We start from the raw sequence: 18,684 nt of genomic DNA, 5'->3' as shown, positions 1-18,684 counted from the left end.
AGCAGGGTGGTTGTCTGGAGCAAAACTGACTTCACATTTGGGCTTTTGTTTTTATCTCTGCCTGCCCAAGCTCCAAGAGACTGAACAATTAAGCACTGGTTTTAATAGTAATTTAGACACAGATACAGTCCTGGGCTTATCCTGTGGGTGAAGTGCCTACATCATCATTAATGGCTTGAACTTGCGGAGGGCCTGTGTATACAGAAACCTGGTGTTGAGCACTCCGACATCAGGACATTGCATATTTACTACTCAAGTCATTGCTTCGGAGAAGGGATGCTAATGCCTTCAGGTAGCTCAAGCCCAAGTGTTCCTGGTGCACCACATTCATGAATCAGTAAAAGCCTTTTTTCACTTCCATCCCACCTCCTCCCTCAGCTTCCCTAGCCCTGCCACATGTTGCTGCAGGCAAGGACAGGCAGCCAGCCTGGCAGCAGAGCTGGAGCAGCTGTGCCTTCCTGAGCAGGGCAGCACAGCCCTGTTAGCCGGCCAGTCTCAACGGCTCCCCAGGGGTGCCCGTGGGATAGCCTGGGGGCAGAGCAGCCCATGTCCTCAGGGCCTTGATGCAGACAGGAACCAGTGGTGTGGTTACCCTCAAACTGTCTGGTGCCCGCCCTCCCTTTCTTCCTAGGATGTTTTTGCTTGCTTAACTCCTTCAGAAGAACACAGGCACAACCACAGGAAGAACTGGGCACACAGAGTGGAAGACCTGGCCTTGCTGAAAAGACCAGAGAGGTCTCAACCACACATATGCAGAGACGCCTCCCTCCTGGGCATGTCAGTGAAGGTTCTGTCTTCACAGCTCTCCCAGGGACTGTGTTTGGCTTCTCAGTTTCCTTTCATTCATCCAAATTGTTTAAGTCACTAATCAGTCCTAATTAAAAAAAAAAAAACAACAAAAAACAACAAACCAAACTGGAATCCCAAATTAAGTGAAAAATATTTTCCAAAACAATTGATGTTAAAGCAGGTCAGCTACCTCTAGGTGGCATTACACAAAGGCAGTGACAAAAGCAATCTGGAGGTTCTCCACCCTCCACTCAGGTTATGCTGTGATATGTTCAGAAACACGATACATACACATCTTATGCATTTGTGCTCAAATGGGATGTGCCAGAAGACATGCAACGAAGTGGGGGCAGTAGTGCAAGACTTTCAGGAAGGCATCTCTTCTGGTAACTGAGTGACTGGAAAGTAAAAAGTAAATCTACTTTAAAAAAAAGAAATACATTATATTTTCCCCCCACATCCTGCCTTGGTCATATTCATGGACCATACAAACATCACAGCAGGGAACAAGCCCCAGCTGCGCCAAACAGCAACCTGTGTCTGAGTGCTGCATTCACCTTACACAGGAGCCACCACCAGCTGAGTGAGACCAGAGCAGCATCAAATCATCAGGCCCTGGCTCTGCAGGAGGAGGTACATGCTCCTTCTGCCCTCATGGCAAAGCAGAGCCTGAGCTTGGTATCCTGACGGACACAGGGTGAAGGGCACCAAGTGCTCCTGGCCCACCCAAAATCCACTGGAACAGCATTAACAAGACCTCCAGCAGTGAAGAGCAGGTGTGGGGCTAGCCCATAAGATGGAGAGGAGCTCACTTATGGGACTCACTCCTGGCTAGCTGCTGCCTTGTAGCAGGTGGGGCTGGTGGAGGCTGTCCTCCACTCCTGTCCCCAAACCCCACTTGTCCCCGCTTGCTGTGGCAAGCAGCTGTTTGTATGCAACCAGGCAGAAAGGGTGTTCTAATCCTTTGAGCAACATGGCACAACAGGTTTGTAAGAGGAAAACAGAGAAAGATGGGCAGGGAATAAAAGTCCCCAAGCAATTCAGCTTTGCAAAACACATTTCCCTTTCTGTTACAAGAAGGAAGCTTTCAATGAAAAATACATGCAGATCAGACACACTCGAAGGGGACAGCATTTGCAGAGCCCTGCTAGGAAGGCTCAGTGCTTCTGAGGTTTCCTTGTAAACCTCCCACCGCTGCCTTCAGCTTTGGCCAGAACGTGACAACAGCACCTCATCAGTCACAGCTGAGAGAAGCTGCAGCCACTGCCAAGCCCTGGGCTTTGAATCATCGCCAAACAGTTCCTGTGGGCTCCTGCCTTGCTCCCTGCCACTGTTTAGGGAGCGAGCCAAAAAAACCTGCCTTGCAGGGAAGGATCTGGATGTGCTCAGTCTTCTCTACTCCTGCATCATAGATCTTCTCCCAAACAAGGTCAATCCTCTTGGTCTTTCCCCATACACAGTGTTTTCTGGTGCCCAGATCAGTCTATTTCTGGGTCTCCTCATAGATTATGATAAACTTGTGCATATTTTTGCTACACAAACTCAAAGCCAACTCCTCTGTGCCACCTGGATTTTGGGCATTTATATGTATTTCCTACTTGTCTCTGGTGATCTGCTTTTGTGCTGGATTCCAAGAATCTCCCACAGATGTCACCATCTCTGTTACTCATTTCCTCTTGGACATTGTCATAGAAAAAAAACAAGTCTGCTTACTAAATCAACGTGGTAAGAGAAAGGGGAAGAAGAGTCTCAGTAGAAGGGGTGCATTTATCACAGCTTTGAAATGACTTGAATGTTACATTAAAAATAAGCAAGCAGAAGGATAGCTGCTGTGAGCATTTGCTGTGCTTGCATCTTTCAGATCCCATCTTTCTGTGAACCACAAGGAAAAAAAAAAACAGATACTGTCATAGGGGTGATCTCGTGTTCTCCTCCAGCTCCCTTTGTACTGGTTTAGGGGTAAGCCTGACCCTGCAGTGCATCAATTCAGGTAATTAAACGAGTAGAAAGTTATCCCTACAGTAAGTTGAACCATTTCCTGCCAGATGGGGTCTCCCATTCCCCACCGGAGTGAGAAAAGGCATCTCGGAGGTGTTTTCATCTTCACCATGTTGTTATTCCCACCTCTCTCCTTCAGCATCACTTCACCTGGTGGCATTTCCCTCTGCTTTTCTGGAGTTCAAAGAATCTCCTCCATGCTCCTGTAGGAAGCCCATGGGAGTCAACTGGGCATAGAGGGATGCCAAGGGCATGCTTACAATTGGAAAACCAAAGAGAGCTCCAGGTTCAGAGATGTGCTTAGTCCTACTTCTGGTTAAAATCCTTGCTGTTCAGCAGCCCAGCTTTCTTGCCAAGCGGAAGTCAAACAAGTGTCCTCCACAGCCTCCCTCCCACTGCCAGCGTTTTGTAACTTGATGGGGAAGTTTCAGTAAACACACAAGGGACAAGTCTTGCTGATGTATTTTAAGCTCTTAGAAAATACACATCACATGGCTAGTAGATGCGGCAAGGTCCTTCCAAAACTGCTTAGAAACCATGTGCAGAACATCCAGCTCCAAACTGAATCAGCAGGTCAGACAGACCCCTGCCATCACTACCTCTGCAGCTGCCACATGCTCAATGTCCCCCTGCCCTTCCCGGAGTGCCAGGTGTCCTGGGTTCAGCAGTAGCAGTCATTTTTCCCCTTCTTGGTAGCTGGTGTAGTGCAGTGTTTTGACTTTCAGCTTGGGAACAGAGCTGATAACAAGCGATGTTTTGGTTTGGCCAAGGACTTTGTGAGCCTCATGCTCTGCCAGGGAGGAGGGGAAGCCGGGAGGAAGCAGAGACAGGACACCTGACCCAAACTGACCAAAGAGGTATTCCATACCACAGCACGTCATGCCCAGGAGGTAACTGGGAGTTAGCCGGAAGGGCTGAGAGACTGCAGGGTTGGAGGAGGTATCGGTCGGTGCTTGGTCGTGCTGAGGGGGGGCAAGTTATCAGTCGGCTGGTGCTGAGGTGTTGTATTCTCTTCCCTTGTTATTTCCTTTATCATTATTATCACTGGTGGTAGCAGTAGTGATTTGTGTTATACCTTAGTTACTAAACTGTTCTTATCTCAACCCGTGGGAGTTGCATTCTTTTCGATTCTCCTCTCCGTCCCTCCGAGAGCAGGGGGAGGGCAAGAAAGGGGGGGAAGTGAGCGAACGAATTACCTGACTGGGTTTAAACCACGACACCAGGTTACCCCCTTGTTACTCCCACGGGTTGAGATAAGAACAGTTTAGTAACTAAGGTATAACACAAATCACTACTGCTACCACCAATGATAATAATGATAAAGGAAATAACAAGGGAAGAGAATACATCATCTCACCACCAGCCGACCGATAACTCGCCCCCCCAGCCTGACCAAGCTCTGACCGATACCTCCTCCAACCCTGCAGACTCCCAGCCCTTCCGGCTAACTCCCAGTTACATCCTGGGCATGACGTGCTGTGGTATGGAATACCTCTTTGGTCAGTTTGGGTCAGGTGTCCTGTCTCTGCTTCATCCTGGCTTCCCCTCCTCCCTGGCAGAGCATGAGGCCCACAAAGTCCTTGGCCAAACCAAAACATCGCTTGTTATCAGCTCTGTTCCCGAGCTGAAAGTCAAAACATTGCACTGCACCAGCTACCAAGAAGGCGAAAAATGACTGCTACTGCTGAACCCAGGACATTATCCACCCCTTATTCCATACCATTCATGTCATGCTCAGATCCCACATTTTCAATATACCATCACTCTTATCTCGGTGCACTCTTAATTTAGTGCATGGACCAGTCCCTATAAAGCTGCTGCGTCCATCTGGTCCATGTCAGGCTCCATCTCTTGTAACAGTCTTCCAGAGCAGGAGAGACTGTGTGCAGTGTTCACACTCGTGAATAACCTGGGCAATAATGTCCATTGCTAAGTCCACCCCTCGATCATGAGTCCATCTCTGTGTTGCATCTCTGCTCTGATGGCCTGAAGTGCCATGGGCCCACCAGGCTTAAAATAATTCACTGTCCCCTTAAGCAGTTTCTGCAGCTTGTTGCTGGGGACTCCATACAGCTGCCTTCCATCTCCGGTGCTTCCAAAGCACTGGAGGGGCCCAGTGGACTAGATACTTGCCCATACTGTCACACACACCCTGCCACTCATGACTGTCCAGCCTTGGGGAAAACCTCTTGGTCCCCCTGTATCGTCGTCTAACCCCAGACAAGACCCAAACCCGACTCTGCTTAACTTTTGAGATCAGACAAAATGGTTGTGGGTAGAACACAGTCTGTGTGTGTGCCAACATGCTGATCCCCATCACAATCAGCAGGCAGGTCCCAAGGATACCCAAAGGCCATTCAAAACCTTCAGAACTCTCAAACGATGCTGCTGTACTTGTCACTGGGGCTGGTGTAACTGCTGTACTTGTCACTGGGGCTGGTGTAACTGCTGTACTTGTCGGCTCTCCCACCACCAGCTTCTCTTTTCCTGAGTCCAGCTCTTCCTCCTCTGCCTTGCTGGGAAATGCTGCGTGGTCTCCTGCATCCTCCTGGGGCTCGGCGGGCGGCTTCCGGGAAACGCTCTCGGCCGTCGCGGGGCTCGGTTCGGCCGCGGGGCTGGGCTCGGCCGCGGGGCTCGGCTCCTCCGCGGGGCTCGGCTCCTCCGCGGGGCTCGGCTCCTCCGCCGCCTTCTCCCGCTGCTCGGCAGCCGCTTCCTTCTGCTCCTCGACCGCCCCGACCTCCTCCACCGGCAGCCGTCCCCTCGCGGCCTCCGGCCCCGCTCCCGCCGCCGCTTGGACCCCGGGGCCGCTCTCCCGGGCCGGTTCGGCTGCCGCCGGCTCCCGGGGCCGCTCCCCCTCGGCTCCCCGCAGCCTCACGAAGATGGAGAGTAGGGTGAGGGCCAGGACGGTGAAGAGCAGCCGGACGGCCAGGTACAAGTCCACGGCCACGTCCGTCCCGCCCTGCTGCTGGAGCCCGCCCGTATTACAAGCCATTGCCATGAAGCACAGTGAGACAAGAACCTTAGCCCAGGCCCCACACTTGATAAACACTATCACAGCAAATACCGGCTCTACGTAAGTTACAACATTCTGAAGCTGTGAGATCAACAAGAACAACTCTGAGAGCCAATAAATCAGCATTGTGACGAGTGACTATTAATCCAGTCAAATCTGTCGTTATCTCAACCCTTCGTGCCCCACGTTGGGCGCCAAAAAGAACTGTCGTGGTTTAAACCCAGTCAGGTAATTCGTTCACTCACTTCCCCCCCTTTCTTGCCCTCCCCCTGCTCTCGGAGGGACGGAGAGGAGAATCGAAAAGAATGCAACTCCCACGGGTTGAGATAAGAACAGTTTAGTAACTAAGGTATAACACAAATCACTACTGCTACCACCAATGATAATAATGATAAAGGAAATAACAAGGGAAGAGAATACATCATCTCACCACCAGCCGACCGATAACTCGCCCCCCCAGCCTGACCAAGCTCTGACCGATACCTCCTTCAACCCTGCAGTCCCCCAGCCCTTCCGGCTAACTCCCAGTTACATCCTGGGCATGATGTGCTGTGGTATGGAATACCTCTTTGGTCAGTTTGGGTCAGGTGTCCTGTCTCTGCTTCATCCTGGCTTCCCCTCCTCCCTGGTAGAGCATGAGGCCCACAAAGTCCTTGGCCAAACCAAAACATCCTTATTATCAGCTCTGTTCCCAGGCCGAAAGTCAAAACACTGCACTGCACCAGCTACCAAGAAGGCGAAAAATGACTGCTACTGCTGAACCCAGGACACCCCTGCTGGCAGCAGCCCACCTCAACAGAAGTGATGTTGGGCTAAATGTGAGTTACCACTGCTGCCAGGGCTCAGCATGGCACAGACGCTGCCCCTCAAAGCCCATCTTTGGGCAGCTCCACACACCCCCAGCAGCAGAGCCCCTCACTGGGGCAATGCAGCGGGAGATGGGCAGGACAAATGCTCTCCCAGGCTGTGCCTTGGGCTGTACTTCATTTTCCTGCTTGGGCCAGCAGGCAGGGTAGTGCCAGTCCAGCTGCAGGCAGCTGTGCCTGCAGGAGCCATTTAGCAACTACCTCCATCAAGGACCACACTTCAGAGGGCACAAGGGGCTCAGCTGCAGTGCTTGCCCTGTGGCTTTGCAGCCCTGAATTTGACCTGATCAACCACCCAGCTGACAAAATCCATGTCTTTCTATGAAAAGCCTGGAGAAGCAAAACCTGATGAGGCGAGGATGGATTAGCTGGCAGAGAGGACCTGGGGTGCAACCCACAGGAGTGCCGCATGCAAACCTGCTGCCTCTGCCCCACTTCCTCATCCCGAGGCTGCATTTCACTGATGTGAGGCCACTTCCTGTCAGGTTTGCGACACAGGCAGTGGGGAAGGCAGAAATACAGGCAGAAGGGAGCTAGAGAGAGGCCGAGCAGCGCCACACAGAAGGACAAGGCGAGGGGCGGGATCCACAACGCAGCCGAGGACGCCGCGTCCTGCACTACCAAGCCATGTCCTTGGTGGAGACGATCCGGCTGTGGCAAGAAGGAGTGTGTGCAGTGGATAGGAAGGAGTGGAGGGCAGCTCTGGATGCCTTCACAGCCGTACAGAACCCCCCTGCCAAAATCTGCTTTAACATTGGCTGCATCCATTTGGTTCTGGGACAGCTGGCCGAGGCAGAGCAGGTAAGGTACTGCCTTCTACAGCAGTCACTACTACTGACAGGCACCAGTGAGTTTGCACACAGACCCGACAGTCAGATGGATGCAGTGGGTAGGAGGGATTAAGGGCCACAGTCAGACTAAGGGAAGGATTCAGGGCCTTTAAAACTGGGGTGAAGGGTGACACCCCTGGGCTGGTCCTGCTGAGCCTATTTTCCAGGCGAAGCAGCGGAAGAGGTGCATGGCTTGCTGCTTGCCGTACCTTTTCTCCGAGGGGTGACTACAGAGGCACTAAACTGCTGAGCAGGCTGTGACAGATTCCAGCTAAAAAAAATTAGGAACCTCGTGCACTGCAGGAGACACAGACCTCAGCTTAGGCCACTTGGCTGAAGTAGGACAGGTATAACTGCTCTACACCTTCAGTTTTTGTCTTTTTACCTCCTTTATGCCCTATTCCGACCTCCATGCAGGCATTCACCCAGAGCATCAGCTGCGACAAACACCTGGCAGTGGCTTATTTCCAGCGGGGGACAGTGTTTTACCAGAGGCAGAAGTGAGTGGAAGGGTTTCTATTTCAATTTTGCTGCTTGCAGGGACGCCAGCCTTTAGCTGAGGACAGCCCCAGGCAATTTGACCCCCAGGGGCCAAACTGCAACCCCTCAAGGTAAAACAGGTTCCTGTCCATCAGCAGTGCACTCTTGGGGTTAACACCAGTCTTGGAGCATCTCTTCTCACCCTGGAGTGTCCAGAAACATTGCAAGGAGATGGGAGAGACCCAACTTAACTCACACAAGCATATATAAAGACTATGAGGCAAGCAGATTGCCATCACGAGGTGGTAACACCCTTGTCCTCTGCTCTACAGCCATGAAAAGGCCATTGAGGATTTCAAAGAGGCACTGGCCCAGCTGCGAGGCAACCAGCTCATTGACTACAAGATCCTGGGTCTGCGGTACAGGCTCTTCGCTTGCGAGGTGAGAAAGACTTGACCAGCAGTTTTGATTCCAGAGGTTTCTTCACCAGTGCAAGAAATCTAAAGAGAAGACAGCCAGCCTCTCTCTGTGCCCCACAAGCAACCACCTGTGCCACTGCCCTGCTGTCCTCTATCACCCTCCTGGCAATCATCCATCTGCTCTAAGAGCTCATTTCCTTGCTCCCAATCCCTTTGGTAGATACTTTATAACATTGCACTGGTGTATGCCACGATGGAGGACTGGAAGAAAGCTGAGGAGCACCTAACACGAGCCATGAGCATGAAGAGTGAGCTCCAGCATAACAAGATCAACAGGGCAATGGAAGCCATCCTGGTAAGGAGGAACAGATCTCCCAACCACTGTGTTTGCTCACAGCAGCCCTGCAGTGAGGAAGGAAAAAAATGCCAAAGAACACACCTTTTAGCTATGGCTTTAGCAGAGCAGGAGAAAAATGCAGCAGGCTTGAGTGTTGTAGTGAGACACAAGTTGGTGGGAAGAGCTTTGGGTCACTGGGGAGGCAGGGACAGGAAGATCAGGATAAATGAACCATGTCAGGAGTGGAGTTTTGACTTTATGGAGTGAGACCTTAATCCAAGAGATAGAAGGAAGGGGACATTCAGCAGTCCATGCTCTCATCCCTGAAGAGCTCTATGATTTCTCTGTGCTACAGAAGCAGAAGACCTGTGAGATGGTGGCCGTGCCTGCAGGGAAGCTGTTTAGACCAAACGAAAAGCAAGTGGCCCAGCTGGAGAAGAAGGACTACCTGGGAAAGGCTATGGTAAGAAAGAAATATCTTAGTTGAGTCAAGCCTGAGGGCTGAGGAGTGCTGCTGACCACCCCCTCACCACTCCTCTGAGCTGCTATCTGCTGCATCAAAGGCAGCCATTGGTACGGAGCTGGTCCATGCCTCAGGGATCCACCCCAGGCATGGAGGGAGGAATGGCATGTAGGGATCTCATGGGGAACAGGGGAAAAATAAGACAGAGAAGCTAAATAGCATGTTTCTGAAGAGCATGGCCTATTTTCAATTTCTCTCCTTAGCGAGAAATGAAGGACAGTCAGCAAGCCAAGAAGCTATGTAACATCTGACACAAAAGACATCCAGTTCTTCTTCTGCTCAATTTGAAAGGGGCTTTTCAGCTCCCATAAGTAAGCAAGCTTTTCTCCCATGACTGCGCAAAGTCAAAGCATGAGGATATCACCCTTGAGCTCAGGTCCTGGGCTCCTCCAGAAAGGGAACCTTTGGCTGTGCAGGCACTGGTGAACTGGGCAACTGAGAGCTCCTTGGATATCAGAGGAACCCCAGAAACATGCACACAAACATCTGTGAACTTCCTATAGTCACCTATAGGAAGTAAGGGCTCAAGTTGGATATATTGGCTTCCTTCAACATTTGTGATTAAAACATAAAGGGAAACTTTTAGGTTATGACTTTAACTGGAGTAGCAGTGAGGCTAAGAGCCAAGAACTTACCATAGCTGAGAGGTGAGTTTTGGTGCCAGAAGTACACAGTCCGTAATCCAAGATGCTTAGCCTAAAATCACAGCCCCTCTCGAACCTGAAGCATCCTGAAGAACTTGACTTGGCCAACAGCCAAGGAGGAGGGTGGACATCAGAGGTTTAAGAGAGGTCTGGAAGCATTACATTATTACCTGTCTGCCTTTGGCTCTAGGTGGTGGCATCTGTGGTGGACAAAGATGATTTTTCAGGATTTGCTCCACTTCAGCCACAGGTAAGGCACCACCGCTGAACAGAAGAATCCTTGGTGAAAGTTCAGGAGGACATAGGGGTGGGTATCATCCTGCACCCTACTGTGGTCTCTAGCTCATAGTGGGGAGCAAACAGCAGCATCACTACCATGAACTTTCTGCTACTGCCGCAGGGAGGAGGAGGATACTGCCCCCACATCTCAGCTGCTCCCTCCATCATCAGGAAGTGCAGCTGAAGCCACCTACATCTGTGGTTGAGGTTAAACTGGTTCCCTGAACAGGGAAGTAGCAGCGGGACAGCACATCCTCTGCCTCCACCACTGCTGCAGGATGACGGCTTTTAGCACAGAGCTGTCTCAGACCCTCCTCATAAGATTCATTAGGGTTCATCTGTCTAAGCTGACGTGGAGAAACAAGAGCAGTTCTGCTTTCATTATCCACCCTCCTCCCTATTCTCTAAGCCCCTTGCATTTTCTGTGCCATTTTCCTGATGCTATAGCAGCATCTTTCCATCTCCAGAGGTGCCCGAGAGTTTTTTACATGACCTTTGAGAAGATTTTTATGGGGAAATGGAGCTGCTGCAGCCCACAGCACCGTTAGGCAATATAAAATACACCCCTCAGTGCAGCCAAGTGTTGACACCTCGCTACAGGAGTCAGGCCTATTTCAAGTTACTTCTTCAGAGGGTTGATGAAATCCACCAGAGAACTTCCTACAGCAGAAGAGACAGTAAAGCACTATGATGGCAGCAGGAAATTTTACAAGCACGGTAATGGGAAGATACAGAGAAGCAGAGTTTATGCCAGTTGGTCTCAAATCCCCAGTCTCAGCCCTCTGTGAGCTGAAACCAGAATCATGATCGAACACAGGACTGTGCTTCTGAAAACCAGCTGCAGGCGGAAGAATTTAGAAACTACTCCTTAGAGGGAGCAAAGACAGTGATAATCCTCACAGCACTTTATGTATCAAGGTGGCAAACAGTCGAAAACTTACCTCAGCTCCCTGCAAAGCAGCAAAAAGTTCCATTTTGGTTCAAATCATCTAACCTGCCATCAGCATGGGGAGGAAGGAACCACATAGGGGTAATAACAGGCATGGTAGAAGCTGTAGGATATTTCTGCAAAGCAATCAAAATCCTCCAGATTACTGATAATTTCCTTTTTGCCATCTTGTTGGCAGGCCTCTGGTCCTCCACCCAGGCCCAAGACTCCAGAAGTCCTCAGGTAAGTTGGACGAAGGATGGACAACACTGCTAACCCATGCATCCTTGTCCAACTCCATCCTGCACCATCACAGCCAAGCATCCAGCCATCCAGCCAGAACCCAAAACTCAGGGGGAACAGGGGTTGATAGGAACAAGGATGCAGAGGTCTGGGTTCCCCCTACAATGTCACCCACCTTCCTGACCTATCCACTGCTCCTGCACCCAGGGCCCTCGAAGGGCAGCCACATCGTGTTCTGTATGAGTTCATCCCTGAGACCACCGAGGAGCTGCAGGTCCTGCCGGGAAACATTGTCTTTGTCCTGAAGAAAGAGAAGGACAACTGGGCAACAGTGATGTTCAATGGAAAGGTAGCACGGGGTGGGACTTGCAGGGCAAATCCTTGCTGTGAGCAACTAAATGGGTTTCCAATTCAAGTCCCATATTATGTCCACCCTGGCTTAGGCCATAGGGTTTGCTGAAACCCATCCAACCTGCATCAACTAACCTTCCAGCCTCAGGGACTCTCCTGTGTTCAGGTAGCGTGAGGACAAGCTCAGTTGCGTCTGGCAGCAGTGGGATGCTTGCTTGCCAAGCAATCACCACTCAGCTCTCCTTTCCCTGCAGAAAGGGATTGTTCCCTGCAACTACCTCGAGCCTGTGGAGCTCCAGAACAAGCTGCATATCCAGGTAAGGAGACCCAGGAGGAGACTGTGTCCTTGGGAGGGCAGATCTCCACACATTCACCCACCACCCGTTCTGGGCCTTCCAGCAGGACCTATACCTGCAAATCCCTCCCCCTCATAATGCTGGGCTTGGTTGTTCTAGCTCACGGTCACCTTCACGTGAGTTCAGAGACCTGCAAAATGTAGGCAGATGCTGTGACAATGCCCCCCGGGTGGTGGTTGGCAATGTCGGGGGGGGATAAGGGGTAGCGAAGTTACCCTTCCCTGGTTCAAGATCCCAAACAGACCTTGGGAATATAGAGGGTTGAAGATCAGGCTCCATAGGGCAGTAGCACCCCAGCTCCCTTAGGAGGGGTGGGATTGACAGCACTACCTTCTTTCTATCTGGCACAGGAAGAAATTCCTCTTGAGGCAGAGATCCCAGAGTCACCCAGCTCTACTGCTCCAGAGAAACCACGGCGGCCAGCACCAGGTCAGTGAAGGGGAGCTCAAGGGACAGGGGTGCCTTAGGGGTGAAACCCCTGACAGCAGATTTGAGATGGTTTCCTTGGTTCCATGTCCTCACACTTTGAGACCAGGGCTAGGGCTCATCACTATTTCATTCTTAGACCCATTTGCAGCCAAGGATGGGGGGACATTAAAGCAGGAGGCGGAGACAGCAACTGCAATGCTGATGGTGGAATAAAATAGAGCAGGTGGGTCCCCAAAGAAAGCAAGTCCCTTAGTGCTCTTAAATTAGCACAGCAACTAATGGGAGAAAGGTCCTAGGGATAGGAATGAGGCACATAACCCAGCTTGTTCAAGCTTGGAGTAGAAGGTTCCTTATAGGCTCCTCCTTAGAGCAGGGCACCTACAATGTTGTTAGTGCTGCTATGAACTGGGCTAGGTGTGAAGGAGCTGTGGTTGTTGCCCTGAGAAGGGTATTTCTAGCTAGTGTTACCCAGTGTCCCATGTCCCAGGCCTGGGGCAGGGATGGTAGCACCAGAACCACCATATCACCCCCAGCACAGCTAGCTCAGGGTGCTGGGAAGCTGAAAAGGGCTCTGCTGTCTGCATCTGCACTGCTGCAGGAGTGCTCAGGTGCATGGTCCAAAACTGCTGTTGTTGCGAGCATGTGAGAACATGAGCTGAAAAGAAGAGCAGGGAGGAAGCGTTGACAGTTGCCCTCTTTAGAAGAGATCATGCAGTGCTTGGACGTAGGAGCCTGCAGCTGAGCTGCGAGCTCCAAACCACTGCAGGGAAAACCCATTTGGGGTAAAAAATAATCAATATGCAGAAACTATAACACGTGGGTGTTAACCCGCTGCAGTTTTCTGCCAGGGTTTGCTTCCCAAGCAGAGCAACCTTAAAAGCAGTCTAGTGGTAAAGCTGATACAGAAGATGACTATGGCTCATATGAGTTAAGAGCAAACAGCTCACGAACACAACCACCTCAAAGAGCATCTTTATAGTACCAAAAGCCAGTGCAGATTTAGCAGTGGGACTCCAATCAACTTCACTGACTCTTCCCATAACAAGCACAGTTGTGTCAAAACACTGACAAAACATAGAATAGATCCTTTTGAAGAGACTTAAACAAACCCACATGAAAGCACCGTACTTGGAGGTCTAAATTTAGCTCTATGACCCCAGTGAAGCACAGGGATTGTCTCCAGTTCCAGTGTGGACCTAGGGAGATCAGAAGAGCAAAGACAGCTCACATATTCATCATTTTTTAAATCTGCACAGGAAAGACCCGTTGAAGTCCCATCCCTATGAGAGGGAAAGCACAGAGACTAAACCTTTGCTTGGTGACTACATCTAAATCTTACAGATGAACCCCATCACAGCTGATGCTGCATTCACTCAAGTGACCTGCAGTGGCTCCAGGGCTGGTTGATGTTGCTACAGATAATGATGGGCTGCAGGAGATCTGAATGTTGTTTAGGCACTGAGCAGTAATCCTTCCCCTGTTCCACTTCCTGAGCTACCTCTTTCTTCCTCCACAGATAGCGCTCCTGTTACTGTGACACAGCCAAGAGGTGCAGCAAAGGTAACATCTTGTGAATGCAGACCCCAAGGTGTTGTTGGTGTTACAACTCTGCATTTACTGCATGTTGAAAGGTGCTGGCATGCCCAGCAAGCACCCTGGCCCTGGAAGTGTTCTAGGTTTTCATCATTCATTAGCCTCTCCAAAACATAACAGGCTGAGGAGCCAGTAGGTCATCAGGACAAAACCAGGTGACTAGGGCTGCTTTTGGGGAGTTCTCCAGTCCACTCCGCAGTGGACCTGCAACTGTCAGCAGAACCTTTGTACAACTCCCATCTTAGTTGACCTGTACCACTTCAGAAGAGAGAAATGAAGAGAGCTTGGCTGTAGTGCACACACTCCTGTGCAAGGTCAGTGCATCAGAAAGTCACACTGGGGAGAGAAATGGGAAAACACAGCAATCCCAACTCAGAAAAAAAAGGGAATGAGGGGGGTGGACGGTAGACACACCTCAAATTTGGTCACCCAGAAGTCACCATTTGTTTGCTAAGTGACTAATCTCCGACTCTGCTCTCTCCTGGGACAAGCCCAGGATAGCTTAGGTGGCACAACCACTGACCTGCCCTGAAAGAAGTACCAAAGGCGACACACTCTAGCAGAGATGTCTCCCTGACCAGCAGCCAGCTGATGCCCCACAGCTCAGATTTGACTCAGGCACCCACAGTTTCTATATCCCAGTCACTCTCCCTACCCTCACCAAGCCACATAAGCTCTGACATCCAGTTTACCACCCGCAGGAGACGAAATCGGCCATCTCCAGCCCCTGCATTCTCAAAGTGCATTACAAATACACAGTTGCCTTGCAAGTTGAGACAAGCCTCTCCTACATGGAGCTACTGGACCTGGTTTGCAAGAAACTGGAGCTCCAGCCCAAGCACACACAGCTGAGGTGAGGCACTGCCCACTGCAGGGAGCTAAAGTTGTGTTTTCAGGGCTCCTACTCTTACCCCATGTCCTCTGCACATGCAGGTACAAGCCTGTGGAAAGCCAAGTGCTAGTGAATCTGAGCACAGAGAACCTGGAGGCAGCTTGGAGCCAGAGCAAGGACAGCTGTGTGACAGTCTGGTGCGACATCACGGAGGTCAGTGACAGCTAGTGGTGGCAGCCACCTCTTCTGCCTGCTCCTGGCAAGGAACCCAAGCAGATACTGCTTTTACTTTCCTTGTTGTGAGTGCAGGCTTATGGCTTTCAAAGTTAGCCAGTGACCTGTTTAAAGGCAGATGAGCAAAGAGCAGGTGAAGAGAAACACAGCTTGTTTCTTACCCTGGTACAAACAAAAAGGAGGATTTACGAGGTGTCCTTACCAGTTATTTCCTGCCCTAGGGAGAACGGGTTTTACCAGACAGCAAACCAGAGGAGCTGCCACAGGAACCAACACCGGAGGAGACAGGACCAACCCAAGTTGTAGCACAGTACAATTATGAAGCCACCCAGCCTGAAGACCTGGAGTTTCAGGCAGGAGATGTGATACTTGTTCTATCTAAAGGTAATTGTGCTCCTTCTGCAACAGGCGAGGGAGCTTCCAGCTCTGGTGAGAGCATGGGTCTGAGCCCAGGATGCCAAGTGCCTGCAGCAACTGCTGCTCAGTCCAGTGGAAGTTGTGAGCTTCTAACATCTGTCAGGCCAAAAACACTCAGGTATTTGGTCAGACACTGGATGCACATTCTTCAGTGGAGGTTATGAGCTTCACTAGGTACTTTGATCTCTTCCCCCAAATCCCCCTGTCCCCTAAAGCAAACTGTTTCATGCTGGAAACCTGAGAGCAGAGGTCTATAGCTCAGGTAACCCTCACTGATAGCAAACTTCTGCAAGTTGCAGTTTACCACCTTTAGATGGAAAACGGGCTGCTCAGATTTCTGCTGCAGGGCACTCTGAGAAAGCTTGTGTTGAACTCAAACACTTTACAAGACATTAGAAAAGAAACTAGCAGAGATTACATGAGGTGGCAGGTGGAAGCCAGGGGTAAGGACAACCTAAGGACACATACAAGAGTTACCTTCCTTCACATTGCTAAGAGCTGTCTCCGAGCTTCCACTTTCCATTCACAGGGCAAATTTGCTCCATCCCCATGGACAAAAGGCAGAAAAAAAAAAAAAAAAAAGCAGAACCTAAAGTCTGCAAGATTGCTTTCTACATGTGCTTTCTTCCACAGCAGCTGCCTCATGCTGTAGCTGCAGCAGAGCTCCTCTAGCTCTACCATGGGCTTCCCACCCAAGTGTGTTATAAACACCTCTGACAACACATTTTCATCACACCTGCTTCTGCCACCCTCTTCCCCATACACTTTCCAGATGAGAGGGCTTCACTTGAGCTGTGTTTAAGCTTACTGATCACTTTTTTTAAAGGAGATGCCTTATTTTGTCTGCTGCTCCCACAATGGCAGAATGCTCTTACTCCTATCTCTCCTACGTGGCACCTTTTTCTGTCTGGTTTTGGTTTTAAGCATAGTCTTCCATTAGGCTCAGTCCCCTTCAGTATTAGTCTTTGGTGCTTTTAATGAGAATAGAGACTTTAAATACAGAGTAAATAGTCTAGTACAAGTTTTTGAGTTGGATCCCTTCAAACCTGTGCAGAATGCGTAGGATAGAGGAAAAGTTACTACTGTGCTTCAGCAAAAACTGCCAGTGAACCTGTATCAGGTGAAGAATTACAGACAGACCCTGCCCAGCACATCTGTTTTCCTTTTCTGCATGAAATCAAGGCATCAGAAAGTTTTAAAGACAAAAAAAAAAAAAAAAAAAAAGGATGTTATTTTGCTGGAAGTAGCTCTATCAGTGATTTGGCTATTTGACAAGTGATCATAGTCCACCTCTACCACTGTACAGGTAAGGTTTTGCACCATACATTGATGACTTCTCCCCCTCCAAAATTCTACTGTCAGTGCTGAACTAAATATTTCCCACTAAAAAGTTCATTCTTACCTCTTTTGGTTCCCCCACAGCAAGAGCTTTCAGAGCTCCTAAGCTTTACTCAACCCAGGGTAGCAGAGGCTCTGAGGATTTGTTCTGGGTTTTTTCTTCACACAAACATAGAACAGCAGGTGAAAATGCAGTTTAGTTGGCACCTTGAAGACAACAGCCTGAGGTCTCAGATCATTTTCCTGCTCTCCATACTCACTTTGTTTCCACTGTTTTCTATTCAAGGCAATTTCTAAGCCCCTCAGTCTCTATCTTGTTCTACTTTTCCTACCTGCATTCTTTCACACCTTGTAGGCTTGCTCTCTACCTCATTCCTCCCCAGCTCCTTTCATCCACATTCCTCTCTGCATCAGGCTTTAGCAGGAAACCTTAAAGAGGTGATCTAGGACCTGTCTATAGCACAGGGAGGTTATTGTGCTCCTATATATCCATATGGTGACAAAAATCACGTTGGTTCTATCTTCCAGTGAATGAAGACTGGTTAGAAGGCCAGTGCAATGGGAAGATAGGCATCTTCCCATCCGCTTTTGTTCAAAAGTCTAACAGTAAAGACCTGGAGATGTGATTTCAAAGAGCTTAAAGTCGTGGATGTGGAAAGAAATTAAGAATTCAACCACTGCAATTAAGGAGTTTCTGTATTAATCACTGCACCTGAAAATGAACTTTAAATATTACTGCTACTTGTATTAAAAGCTTTTTTATTTTACATTTTGCATTGTTCTCTAAAACGGGTATTTACTAAAAAGCTGCTCATCATCCTCCTGTTAGGAATGCATTCAGTCATAAAACCTGTGCTTACGAAGAGACTTCCTCTGTCCCACCTGCCCTATCCTTAACAAAGCTTTTATGCAGACATGCCAGCAGCTGGGAAAACCCATGAGGGTGGTGCCTCTTGCATTCACAGCCCTGCCAGAAGATCCAGAAGCAGAACTGGTGTTCAAGAAGCTACAGACCAGGAAAGGCTGAACAGTGTTTGCTTTCTTAAAACATCATTGCCAACCCCAAGAGCTTAAGAGACACCATGCAGACTCACCCTGCTTCAACTGACAATTCACTTAAAAACCCTGGTGACTAAAACCCCCCACCAAAAAAAGTATATACATTTTTAAACCTTTGGGAGCTGTATCTCAAAGCATTTTTGCAGCAGTCAGAAGAGACAGTAACTTAGACACTGCCTGGAATCTCAGCAGGTCATTCTGCAGCAAAGTTGCCCCCTTTATAAAAGCGTACATAACGCTGATGCCCTCTTCCCTGTCCAAGAGATTTACCCTTCTCTGCCCATGGCACTACTTTCACAGTATTTCTGGTCCTTCTTGCTGACAGCTGCTCCTTCTGGCATTTTAAAATGATGTACCTCAAAACACGCAAGCTATAGATGAACCAGCCACCCACAGTTTTGGGAGTGCCTTGCTTCGAAGGTGCCAAGGGCAGCAGTTTGTCCACTTGGAATACTATCACGCAAGTTCTGGACAACCCCACTGTCCCAATACCCTAAATATCACAGCTATTTTGAAAGGAATTTATTCTGAAGAGTTGCCTGGTTACAATGAATGCCTGTCATTTCAAAACCAGATCATCACTGTAGTTTTGACACATTTGGAAGTATGCTGTTCAAAAACTGGCTGCAAACAGCCAACACCCTGATTTGCAGGCAGGTCACCAGCAGGAGGATCTGTGTCCTCCACCTCCCACTAGAACTTCAAGCCTTTTCTTGACTTCTCTAG

At 49.7% G+C, this 18,684-nt stretch overlaps 2 protein-coding genes across 5 annotated transcripts in view; one reads left to right on the top strand and one right to left on the bottom strand.

The window, feature by feature from the left end:
* The first annotated feature begins 6,988 nt into the window (after positions 1-6,988).
* On the top strand, positions 6,989-17,640 carry NCF2 (neutrophil cytosolic factor 2). Of its 3 annotated transcripts, XM_062602225.1 has the most exons (15): positions 6,995-7,467; positions 7,914-7,996; positions 8,309-8,417; positions 8,616-8,750; positions 9,088-9,195; positions 10,090-10,149; positions 11,306-11,349; positions 11,557-11,698; positions 11,955-12,017; positions 12,407-12,485; positions 14,002-14,045; positions 14,780-14,931; positions 15,012-15,123; positions 15,366-15,528; positions 17,428-17,640. In XM_062602225.1, the coding sequence occupies exons 1-15, from the start codon at positions 7,294-7,296 to the stop codon at positions 17,523-17,525; spliced, it is 1,566 nt and encodes a 521-aa protein (XP_062458209.1). In that variant the 5' UTR covers positions 6,995-7,293; the 3' UTR covers positions 17,526-17,640. The 3 variants fall into 3 exon arrangements, with proteins under 3 accessions (XP_062458211.1, XP_062458210.1, XP_062458209.1); XM_062602227.1 differs by lacking the exon at positions 15,366-15,528 and having other exon boundaries at positions 6,989-7,467; positions 17,428-17,534; XM_062602226.1 differs by lacking the exon at positions 9,088-9,195 and having other exon boundaries at positions 6,994-7,467.
* SMG7 (SMG7 nonsense mediated mRNA decay factor) overlaps positions 10,168-18,684 on the bottom strand; it is a 60,823-nt gene continuing 52,306 nt past the window's right edge. The window contains exon 23 of one of the 2 annotated variants that reach the window (XM_062602207.1): positions 10,168-11,243. In XM_062602207.1, coding sequence (XP_062458191.1) covers positions 11,121-11,243 — 123 coding nt within the window. In that variant the 3' untranslated portion in view covers positions 10,168-11,120. The remainder of the gene's footprint in view (positions 11,244-18,684) is intronic. The other variant, XM_062602209.1, reaches the window with a different exon arrangement.

This window comes from Pezoporus occidentalis, unplaced genomic scaffold (genome assembly GCF_034315485.1).
Source record: "Pezoporus occidentalis ecotype Australia unplaced genomic scaffold, CSIRO_AGI_Poc_V1 ctg76, whole genome shotgun sequence".
Taxonomy (NCBI): Eukaryota; Metazoa; Chordata; class Aves; order Psittaciformes; family Psittacidae; genus Pezoporus; species Pezoporus occidentalis.
Note: the sequence above shows the minus strand (reverse complement) of the source record. Positions and strands in the feature narration are given on the sequence as shown.

Excerpts from the sequence above, each read along its gene's own strand:
- NCF2 (XM_062602225.1), top strand. The coding sequence starts at position 7,294 with ATGTCCTTGGTGGAGACGATCCGGCTGTGGCAAGAAGGAGTGTGTGCA. Across the intron at positions 9,196-10,089 it reads ACTACCTGGGAAAGGCTATG|GTGGTGGCATCTGTGGTGGA; the intron begins GTAAGAAAGAAA and ends CTTTGGCTCTAG. Across the intron at positions 15,124-15,365 it reads TCTGGTGCGACATCACGGAG|GGAGAACGGGTTTTACCAGA; the intron begins GTCAGTGACAGC and ends TTCCTGCCCTAG.